We start from the raw sequence: 12005 nt of genomic DNA, 5'->3' as shown, positions 1-12005 counted from the left end.
AATCGGGTGACGTCACTCGCTCTGAGACCTTGAAGTAGTTGTTCCCCCTTTTGTGGAGCGATGGGTAACGATGCTTCGAGGTGGTGTCTGTTGTCGATGTGTACCTGGTTCGAGCCCAGGTAGGGGTGAGGAGAGGGACGGAAGCTAAACTGTTACACCTGTCCTCCTATAGCTCCTCCCACCAGCCTCCATTGCTGAATATTCAATAGGAGAATTTCAATTTCGTACTCCTGGTGTCCTCTCTCCTCAACCCATTGGATGGGAAAGACAGAGGTCTGTCCCTCTAGCCTGTGCCTCAAATGGGTTTTGAGGAGTAGGCAATTGAGATCCTTTCAGTGTGATAGGCAGTTGTTTGGACATGTTAATTAATGTAGCCACCCCGCCCAGTAAGATCCCACACACTGCAGAGGGCAGCGCCGTAGAGGTAGATAGAAGACTCATCTTTACATCTGTGCCACTATAGCATCTGTGACAGCATGGGCAGCGCCACTGAGGCTACAACACATAGGAATTCCCACTAACTTGACTACTTTAAAATAGCTGCAGCATGGTGAAAAGCCCTCAATGGCAGTGCCCATGGTAAAATAGCTTTTAGGCCACTAGAGGCCTCTATCATTCTCTATGGGCAGGTCGCGGCTTCTGTGCCTGTGTGAGCTTGCCGGGAAATATGCTGTTGCCACTCCTTGAGATAATTATGGTTAGTCTTCTTTGCTTGTCAGTCCTGCAGTTGATAAAACGTTTGTGACACCGTAAGAACATGATCGTCTGAGTAATTAGCCGACACTGCAAAGGAAGGAGCTCGAGGAAAAGTTCCCGTACCGTAAGTAACGTTTTTTTTTCCAACCCACCTTTCTGTGAATTGTAACCGTTGTATACTAATTATGTTATAGAATTATTATAAAATATTACATTTTAACTATGCAATCAACTATTAGGACTAAACACATTTATCGCAAAAAACACCATTATAATCAAGTTGGGGCTAGTGAACAATTTCAATCCATTCCCCCCCCCCCATAAAATCTTTTTAAATTCTAACATATTTAATTCAAGGTTACAAAGACGGATTCGTCTACGATTGGTCGCTCGGGCGGACTGACATATTCACAGTCCTACATACTTTCCTTTTAAAAACGTGACCGAGATTTCACTTATTTCAGTGCACGGTTCCTAGTTTACATGTACAGTTACAAAACCAGTGTTTCACTGTTCGGTCATTTAGCCAACTTTTGAGATGATTATTTTTTTTAAACGAGGTTATTGTCGGTAGGACTTTGATGAAATGCTGTTTCTTTATTTTGCCACTCCCCTTGGAGGAAATATTGGTTAATAATTTAACCAATCACATCAATAAGCTATTTTTATAAAGACTGAATTAAAATACAACTCACAGTTACCCTGAAGAAAAGCCAGAAGTAAACCCCTTTAGAGAAAAGTTCTTCGTTTTGTCGGTCCAATGTCTCACTCTGCCTGGCAGTGGCACCTGTTGTAGCACACCTGTGTTGGCAGTGAGTTAGTTTGATCTGTGTCATTATATGTGCCTGGCAGTGGGTTATTTGTTTTTTTAAATCTGTGTTATATGGATGCTATACAACTATCATTATCCACATTTTACATATCCAAATCTTTTTAATCTGGTCAAGTGGGTAGTGCATTTCCCTTAATGACAGTCACGAGGTATTCCCTCCTCCTCCTCCTCCTCTTTCACAATAACAAACAAGGTCCTGGATGCGTCCCAAAACCCTGGTCAAAAGTAGTGCACTAAATAGGGTGCCAGGTAGTGCATTCGTGTAGGGAATAGGGTGCCATGTAGGATGCAAGCCTACCATGTTCTCTAGGTGTTGACTCTAGCTGGCCCCTCGCTCTGCCTGTAGTCGTTCCTAATGAATCACAGGTGAGTGTAGACTACCCATGGTGCAGTTCTCTCTAGATATTCCTAATGAATCACAGGTGAGTGTAGACTACCCATGGTGCAGTTCTCTCCAGATATTCCTAATGAATCACAGGTGAGTGTAGACTACCCATGGTGCAGTTCTCTCCAGATATTCCTAATGAATCACAGGTGAGTGTAGACTACCCATGGTGCAGTTCTCTCCAGATATTCCTAATGAATCACAGGTGAGTGTAGACTACCCATGGTGCAGTTCTCTCCAGATATTCCTAATGAATCACAGGTGAGTGTAGACTACCCATGGTGCAGTCCTCTCTAGATATTCCTAATGAATCACAGGTGAGTGTAGACTACCCATGGTGCAGTTCTCTCCAGATATTCCTAATGAATCACAGGTGAGTGTAGACTACCCATGGTGCAGTTCTCTCTAGATATTCCTAATGAATCACAGGTGAGTGTAGACTACCCATGGTGCAGTCCTCTCTAGATATTCTAACTGTTTAACCACCTTTTTTTAATTTACATGAATAAATTCTTGATATTTACGGTGCATTTGGAAAGTATTCACACACCTTTTATTTTTTTCCACATTTTATGTTACAGCCTTAATCTAAAATTGATAATTGTTTTTCTCCCCTCATCAATCTACACACAATACCCCATAATGACAAAGCAATTCACTTTTTACATTTTTTAAAATATCATATTTGCATAAGTATTCAGACCCTTTACTCAGTACTTTGTTGAAGCACCTTTGGCAGCGATTACAGCCTGGAGTCTTCTTGGGTATGATGCTACAAGCTTGGCATACCTGTATTTGGGGAGTTTCTCCCATTCTTCTCTGTAGATCCTCTCAAGCTCTGTCAGGTTGGATGGGGAGCGTCGCTGCACAGCTATTTTCAGGTCTCTCCAGAGATGTTAGATCGGATTCAAGTCCGGGCTCTGGCTGGGCCACTCGAGACATTCAGAGACTTGTCTCGAAGCCACTCCTGTGTTGTCTTGGCTGTGTGCTTAGGGTCATTGTCCTGTTGGAAGGTAAACCTTCACCCCAGTCTGAGGTCCTGAGTGCTCTGGAGCAGGTTTTCATCAAGGATTTCTCTGTACTTTGCTTCGTTCATCTTTCCCTCGATCCCGACTAGTCTCCCAGTCCCTGCTGCTGAAAAACATCCCCACAGTATGATGCTGCCACCCACCATGCTTCACAATTGGGATGGTGCCTGGTTTCCTCCAGGCTTGGCATTCAGACCAAAGAGTTCAATCTTGGTTTCATCAGACCAGAGAATCTTGTTTCTCATGGTCTGAGAGTCTTTTGGCAAACTCCAAGTGGGCTGTTATGTGCCTTTCACTGAGGAGTGGCTTCCATCTGGCCACTCTACCATAAAGGCCTTATTGGTGGAGTGCTGCAGAGATGGTTGTCCTTCTGGAAGGTTCTCCCATCTCCAGAGGAACTCTGTCAGAGTGACCATCGGGTTCTTGGTCACCTCCCTGACCAAGGCCCTTGTCCCCCGATTGCTCAGTTTGGCCGGGCGGCCAGCTCTAGGAAGAGTCTTGCTGGTTCCAAACTTCTTCCATTTTATGAATGATGGAGGCCACTGTGTTCAAATCAAATTGTATTAGTCACATGTGCTGAATACAACAGGTGTAGACCTTTAAGTTAAATGCTTACTTACGAGCCCCTAACCAACAATGCAGTTTGAAAAAATATAAATAAGAAATAAAAGTAACAAGTAACAGTAAAATAACGATAGAGGCTATGTACTGGTACCCCCCCTCTATAGAGTCAATGTGGAGGCTATATACAGGTTATTACGGTACAGAGTCAATGTGGAGGCTATATACAGGGTATTACGGTACAGAGTCAATGTGGAGGCTATATACAGGGTATTACGGTACAGAGTCAATGTGTGGGGGTACCGGTTAGTTGAGGTAATATGTACATGTAGGTAGAGTTATTAAAGTGACTATGCATAGATGATTACAACAGAGTAGCAGCAGTATAAAAGAGGGGTGGGGGGGGCAATGCAAATAGTCTGGGTAGCCATTTGATTAGATGTTCAGGAGTCTTATGGCTTGGGGGGGGGGGGGGGGTAGAAGCTGTTTAGAAACCTCTTGGTCCTAGACTTGGTGCTCTGGTACCGCTTGCCGTGCGGTAGCAGAGAGAACAGTCTATGACTGGGGTTGCTGGGGTCTTTGACGATTTTTAGGGCCTTCCTCTGACACCGCCTGGTATAGAGGTCCTGGATGGCAGGCAGCTTAGCCCCACTGATGTACTGGGCCGTTCGCACTACCCTCTGTAGTGCCTTGCGGTCGGAGGCTGAGCAGTTGACATACCAGGCAGTGATGCAACCAGTCAGGATGCTCTCGATGTTGCAGCTGTAGAACCTTTTGAGGATCTGAGGACCCATGACAAATCTTTCCAGACTCCTGAGGGGGAATAAGTTTTGTCGTGCCCTCTTCACGACTGTCTTGGTGTGTTTGGACCGTTCTAGTTTGTTGTTGATATGGACACCAAGGAACTTGAAGCTCTCAACCTGCTCCACTACAGCCCCGTCGATGAGAATGGGGGGCGTGCTCGGTCCTCATTTTCCTGTAGTCCACAATCATCTCCTTTGTCTTGATCACGTTGAGGGAGGTTGCTGTCCTGGCACCACACGGCCAGGTCTCTGACCTCCTCCCTATAGGCTGCTCGTTGTTGTCGGTGATCAGGCCTACCAGTGTTGTGTCATCGGCAAACTTAATGATGGTGTTGGAGTCGTGCCTGGCCACGCAGTCGTGGGTGAACAGGGAGTACAGGAGGGGGCTGAGCACGCACCCCTGAGGGGCCCCGTGTTGAGGATCAGCGTGGCGGATGTGTTGTTACCTACCCTCACCACCTGGGGGGCGGCCCGTCAGGAAGTCCAGGATCCAGTTGCAGAGGGAGGTGTTTAGTCCCAGGGTCCTTAGCTAATTGATGAGCTTTGAGGGCACTATGGTGTTGAACGCTAAGCTGTAGTCAATGAATAGCATTCTCACATAGGTGTTCCTTTTGTCCAGGTGGGAAAGGGCAGTGTGGAGTGCAATAGAGATTGCGTCATCTGTGGACCTGTTTGGGCGGTATGCAAATTGGAGTGGGTCTAGGGTTTCTAGGATAATGGTGTTGATGTGAGCCATGACCAGCCTTTCAAAGCACTTCATGGCTACAGATGTGAGTGCTACGGGTCGGTAGTCGATTAGGCAGGTTACCTTAGTGTTCTTGGTGACAGGCACTACGGTGGTCTGCTTGAAACATGTTGGTATTACAGACTCATTCTGTATTACATCTTGAAAATGTCAGTGAAGACATCTGCCAGTTGGTCAGCACATGCCCGGAGCACACGTCCTGGTTATCCGTCTGGCCCTGCGGCCTTGTGAATGTTGACCTGTTTAAAGGTCTTACTCACATCTTCTGCAGAGAGCGTGATCAGTCTTGCCTCGAAGCGAGCATAGAAGTAGTTTAGCTCGTCTGGTAGGCTCGTGTCACTGGGCAGCTGTCGGCTGTGCTTCCCTTTGTGGTCTGTGATGGTTTGCAAGCTCTGCCACATCCGACGAGCGTCAGATCTTGGGGACCTTCAATGCTGCAGAAATGTTTTGGTACCATTCCCCAGATCTGTGTCTCGACACAATCCTGTCTCGGAGCTCTACGGACAATTCCTTCGACCTCATGGCTAGTTTTTTGCTCTGACATGCACTGTCAACTGTGGGACTTTTATATAGACAGGTGTGTGCCTTTCCAAATCATGTCCAAATCAATTGAATTTACCACAGGTGGACTCCAATCCAAGTTGTAGAAACATCTCAAAGATGATCAATGGAAACAGGATGAACCTGAGCTCTATTTTGAGTCTCATAGCAAAGGGTCTGAATACATTTATAAAAACCTGTTTTCGTTTATGTCATTATGGGCTTAATAGGTTCTAATTATTAGAGTAAGAACTCAACGCTTAAACTTTTATTCTTCCAAAGGATTCGAGCAGCTGAATCGATATTCACACAAGCACTGATATTTTTTCTCCTGAGTCTCCTCCTCCACATCCGAACAGCCAAATGCATCTCTGTTGCTAGACAGAACCTTAATGATATCTGTTCTTCCTCACTTCATCTAACCTGACTTCTCTGCCCCAAAGTGCTCACTCCTCCCCAACTCACGGCTGTCATGGTGACTGGTACCTAGACTGTGTCTCTTCTCCTCCCAGAGGATCCCTCTCATGGGATCCTTAATGGCTAACAATAAAATATCCTGACGTAACGTAAATGTTATACAGTTGAAGTGGGAAGGGCTAAGGGGGGTCCCCAGGGAGAGGTCTGAAAACCCTCTGGACCATGCTATATCATTAGTATAGGAATAGACAGCACTCTGAGATGTTGTATACAGTTGAAGTCAGGAAGTTTACATACACTTTAGGTTGGAGTCATTAAAACTCGTTTTTCAACCACTCCACAAATTTCTTGTTAACAAACTATAGTTTTGGCAAGTCGGTTAGGACATCTACTTTGTGCATGACACAAGTAATTTTTCTAACAATTGTTTACAGACAGATTATTTCACTTATAATTCAATCACAATTCCTGAAGTTTAAATGCACTAAGTTGACTGTACCTTTTTAAAAAGCTTACAAAATTCAAGAAAATGAAGTCATGGCTTTAGAAGCTTCTGATAGGCTAATTGACATAATTTGAGTCAATTGGAGGTGTACCCGTGGATGTATTTCAAGGCCTACCTTCAAACTCAGTGCCTCTTTGCTTGACATCATGGGAAAATCAAAAGAAATCAGCCAAGACCTCAGAAAATAAATTGTAGACCTCCACAAGTCTGGTTCATCCTTGGGAGCAATTTCCAAAATGCCTGAAGGTACCACGGTCATCTGTACAACATTTACATTTAAGTCATTTAGCAGACGCTCTTATCCAGATCGACTTACAAATTGGTGCATTCACCTTATGATATCCAGTGGAACAACCACTTTACAATAGTACATCTATATCTTTTTAGGGGGGGGTTAGAAGGATTACTTTATCCTATCCCAGGTATTCCTTAAAGAGGTGGGGTTTCAGGTATCTAGTACGCAAGTGTAAACACCATGGGACCACGCAGCCGTCATACCGCTCAGGAAGGAGATGCGTTCTGTCTCCTAGAGATGAACGTACTTTGGTGCAAAAAGTGCAAATCCATCCCAGAACAACAGCAAAGGACCTTGTAAAGATGCTGGAGGAAACAGGTACAAAAGTATCTATATCCACAGTAAAACGAGTCCTATATCGACATAACCTGAAAGGCCGCTCAGCAAGGAAGAAGCCACTGCTCCAAACCGCCATAAAAAAGCCAGACTACGGTTTGCAACTGCACATGGGGACAAAGATCGTACTTTTGGAGAAATGTCCTCTGGTCTGATGAAACAAAAATAGAACTGTTTGGCCATAATGACCATCGTTATGTTTGGAGGAAAAAGGGGGAGGCTTGCTAGCTGAAGAACACCATCCCAACCGTGAAGCACGGGGGTGGCAGCATCATGTTGTGGGGGTGCTTTGCTGCAGGAGGGACTGGTGCACTTCACAAAATAGATGGCATCATGAAGCAGGACAATTATGTGGATATATTGAAGCCACATCAGTCAGGAAGTTAAAGCTTGGTCGCAAATGGGTCTTCCAAATGGACAATGACCCCAAGCATACTTCCAAAGTTGTGGCAAAATGGCTTAAGGACAACAAAGTCAAGGTATTGGAGTGGCCATCAAAGCCCTGACCTCAATCCAATAAATTTGTGGGCAGACCTGAAAAAGCGTGTGTGATCAAGAAGGCCTACAAACCTGACTCAGTTACTCCAGCTCTGTCAGGAGGAATGAGCCAAAATCCACCCAACATATTGTGGGAAGCTTGTGGAAGGCTACTCAAAACATTTGACTCAAGTTAAACAATTTAAAGGCAATGCTACCAAATGCTAATTGAGTGCATGTAAACTTCTGACCCACTGGGAATGTGATGAAAGAAATAATTCTCTACTATTATTCTGACATTTCACATTCTTACAATAAAGTGGTGATCCTAACTGACCTAAGACAGGGAATTTTAAGTAGGATTAAATGTCAGGAACTGCGTTTTTAAATGTATTTGGCTAAGGTGTATTTAAACTTCCGACTTCAACTGTACATTACCCTCTCTCCCTCAGTGACATAAGTATGTAAAGTATTATATACCCAGGGTCATTACAGTACATTTCATATTCTCAGAACCCAACAGGGATGTTTGTCAACATCTTGGGTATGTATGCATGTTGCAAGATTGACAAATTTATAAAAAAGTGTATACATTTTAGAATAAGGCTGTAATGTGGCAAAGGGAAGGGGCCTGAATACTTTCCGAATGCACTGTACATTTTTCCCTCTCTCCAGCGGCCTGTCCAGTGTGGCTTGCTGGTTACATTTTGCCCTCTCTCCAGCGGCCTGTCCAGTGTGGCTTGCCGGTAACATTTTGCTCTCTCTCCAGCGGCCTGTCCAGTGTGGCTTGCTGGTTACATTTTGCTCTCTCTCCAGCGGCCTGTCCAGTGTGGCTTGCTGGTTACATTTTGCCCTCTCTCCAGCGGCCTGTCCAGTGTGGCTTGCCGGTAACATTTTGCCCTCTCTCCAGCGGCCTGTCCAGTGTGGCTTGCTGGTTACATTTTGCCCTCTCTCCAGCGGCCTGTCCAGTGTGGCTTGCTGGTTACATTTTGCCCTCTCTCCAGCGGCCTGTCCAGTGTGGCTTGCTGGTTACATTTTGCTCTCTCTCCAGCGGCCTGTCCAGTGTGGCTTGCTGGTTACATTTTGAAAATGGAATTGGAATCTCCTACGCAAATAAGTATATTTGTGCCAATAAAATGTTAACTGTCCAGTTTGAGCTCCCCCCTATTCCAGATTAAGTATTACTCCATAATTGACAAGCCTCATCTTAAACCTCTACTGTCCTCACGTTCAACACTTTCTGGGTTATTATGTTGGATTTGTTTTAGTCTTTATCAGCACACAGCAGTTCTCTCTCATGACACATTTAGACCACAGTACAAACCACAGGAAAACCTCTACACTCTCCACTTGACTGTCTTCCTGTTCGACTTTAGTTTCTGCAAATCAGCCAACTCATTTTAGTTTTCCTTTTTGTGTCCACCGCTTTTCCCTTTGACAGAAGTCATTGTAGCCAGCTAAGGCTTTGGAACATAGGACTGAGACTAGCCTATAGCCAAACAGAGGAATAGAATACTTTTTAAAAGACAGTTCGATGGCAGATAGTTTGGATTCTTTACTAAGCTGTGAAATATGAGTGCCTCTACAACTAGACAAAAGGAACACTGACCTTTTTTTTTAAAGATTTGTTTTCTTTCTCGTCACCAGGCAAACACAAGATAGCAGGCACTGAAGAATCAAACTGGATGATCACAAACAGGATTGTCTGGAATATCTGGATGGTTCTGTTCCTAGAACCCTGCCTCCATTCTAGAAACCTCCCATTCCGTACTGCAGGCGAACCCCATCCAGGACCCAGACAATGAGACGTGTCCAGGCCCTCATGGTCATGGCCTTCCTGTGCAGCCTCTGCCTCATCTTCTTGTACTCCTCACTCAATCTCCATCTGGCCCACAGACACAGAGCTCTACTGGAGGTCTCAGACGACTCCAGGCGTGAGGTCAGCTTTGAAACACTGTCCACCAAGCAGGTCCCAACTTACCCCAGACTGACCTCCACTGAGGACGGTATAAAAAGTGTTCCTATTCAGTTCACTGTTACGCCTCCTCCCGATCTCCACCAAGCTGCTGTCTTTGCCGCCATCAAGAAGGCTATACCTCAGAACACAGCTTATTGGAACCGCGTTTTTTACTCTGGCATTGGACGACTGGAAAAGGGGGGGAACTCAACAAGAAACGAAGGACTGGACTGGTCCCGTTGCCGACACAACCTCGAGCAGCTGCGGACAAACATTCATGACTTTACTTCCTATCCGGAACTCCACCAGGACTTCCTGCTTGGGATGGAGTGTAGAAACCCTCCTATACTGATTGACCAACCAGAGAAGTGCACCTCGGAAGATGGAGAAACATTCCTCCTCTTCGCCATCAAGTCGACCCCGGGGAACTTTGAGCAGAGACAGGTGGTACGGGAGACGTGGGGTCGAGAAGCGGTGTATGGAGGAGGGGTCAGAGTTCGTATAGTGTTCCTGCTGGGATCCTCATCATTGGACGAGCCCGACCTGAGCCAGCAACTGGTGTTTGAGGCGCGTCACCACGGCGACCTCCTCCAATGGGACTTCCACGACTCGTTCTTCAACCTCACACTGAAGGAGCATGTGTTTTACAGGTGGGTCCTGAGCCGCTGTCCTAAAGTCTCCTTTGTCTTTAAAGGGGACGACGACGTCTTGGCCAACACGGAGGCCATACTGGGCTACCTGCAGTCCCTGGCGCCTAGCAAGACCTCGACGCTCTACCTGGGCCAGATCATCTCCACTGCTAGTCCCCTCCGCGACTCTAAGAGCAAGTACTACATCCCACCGACCTTCTACGACGGGCCTTACCCTGCGTACGCCGGGGGAGGAGGCTACCTCTTCTCGGGGTCGTTGATCAGACGGCTTTACGGCGTCTCCAAGTTCCTCCCTTTCTACCCCATCGACGACGTTTACTCTGGGATGTGCTTCAACGCACTAGGAATACTTCCAGAGGCACACAATGGCTTTCAGACGTTTGACATTCGTGAGCAGGACCGGGAGAACCCGTGCGTTCATAAGGATCTACTGCTGGTGCACCGACGGAGCCCTCGGCAGATCATTCGTCTGTGGAGGAGCATACACAACCCCGTGCTCATATGTTGAAGGGCTAGGGTCTCACTAAGCCTTGCTGGTAGATGTTGACCCCCCCTTCACCACTGACACAGGGTCCTAGATGTTGAATAACCAATTTCCTCTATTCATATGCTGAACTATGGCTGCACATTTTTGGGAACTCTCAAATTCCCTCGTTTTCCAGAACCTGGTTGGAGGGTCCCTGGATTTCCTGCTTATTCCTTCCTGGTTTGCGGTAATCTGCTAAACTGGGATTCCTTGAAAACCAGGGAATTTATTTAGGTTTTGGCAACTGGATTTTTGCAGCTGACCACACAAGCCCTGTTCATATGCTGAATGGCCTGATTTGAGCCAGATGTCTTTCCACCCCCTAATGGTTAAGATCTGATCCGAGGGCCATGTCTACCTTTTTTTAGCTTCACTCACTCAGGGATGTTTTCCACGACGACGGTTGCAAAAATCCATGAACTTTCCCAAAATGTAAATGTTTTTCTAGAAATCCTGGTTGGAGGATTCCAGATTTCCTGTTTTATTCGCTCCTTGTTTCTAGGAACAAGGGGATTTTTTGCAGCCCGAGGCGCGACACTCTGGCTGAACAACGATGTACTGGAACTGTTTCTGCAGACGTGCTCAACCCTTCCGTTTCTGCAGCCATACTGGATTACCAGTTAAAAGGTTTATATGTAAATATGTTGGACAATGCTTGAGGTGATTTTCATTTTTTTGTAGTTTCATTTTTTTTTTTTTAACTGAATTCACAGGATATAAAAGGTTTTCCATTAAGTACCTGTTGATCTGTTATTGGTGAATTTGTGTGTCTGCATACTGTTCTAGATAGTTTATCCCCCAACTCAAGCCCTCGAGTAACTTCACCTGCACACCTTTTGTTGTTGTAGCCCCGGACAAGCACACCTGACTCAACTAATCAGGTGGGGGGGTGTACTTGAGGACTGGAGCTGGGGAAACCGCTGTTCTAAATTGCATCCAGGATGTGTTTTATTGCCTGCTGCCTATTCTGCCTGAGGTTCAGACTTAGTGACTGAGGACAATAAAATGTTGCATACTTTGTGTTGTAAATTATTAAAATAGATGTTAACTTTTTTTTTTTTGTGGGGAGGTGGATAAAAAGTGACATTACGTAAAGATGTAACAGATCGTCTTGTTATTCTCCTCAGGGGATTAGGACTGTTCTTTTTCATTGTGCAAAAATGTAATAAAATACTGTTAAACTCATTGATGCTTTCAAAACAACTAGGTCAAATGTCAGTGATCTTCAGGTCGGAGCTCTAGAATGAATTCC

At 45.6% G+C, this 12005-nt stretch overlaps 1 protein-coding gene across 1 annotated transcript; it reads left to right on the top strand.

Annotated features, from left to right (window-relative positions):
* Nucleotides 1-669: 669 nt before the first annotated feature.
* On the top strand, nucleotides 670-11938 carry b3gnt2l (UDP-GlcNAc:betaGal beta-1,3-N-acetylglucosaminyltransferase 2, like). Its single transcript, XM_014215565.3, has 2 exons — nucleotides 670-820; nucleotides 9268-11938. Exon 2 carries the CDS (start codon nucleotides 9422-9424, stop codon nucleotides 10733-10735), a length of 1314 nt encoding a protein of 437 aa, XP_014071040.1. The 5' UTR covers nucleotides 670-820; nucleotides 9268-9421; the 3' UTR covers nucleotides 10736-11938.
* Nucleotides 11939-12005: the final 67 nt, after the last annotated feature.

Source organism: Salmo salar, chromosome 09, assembly GCF_965601325.2.
Source record: "Salmo salar chromosome 09, fSalSal1, whole genome shotgun sequence".
NCBI lineage: Eukaryota > Metazoa > Chordata > Actinopteri > Salmoniformes > Salmonidae > Salmo > Salmo salar.
The sequence above is the reverse complement of the archived record's forward strand: the minus strand, read 5'-3'. Positions and strand labels throughout refer to the sequence as shown.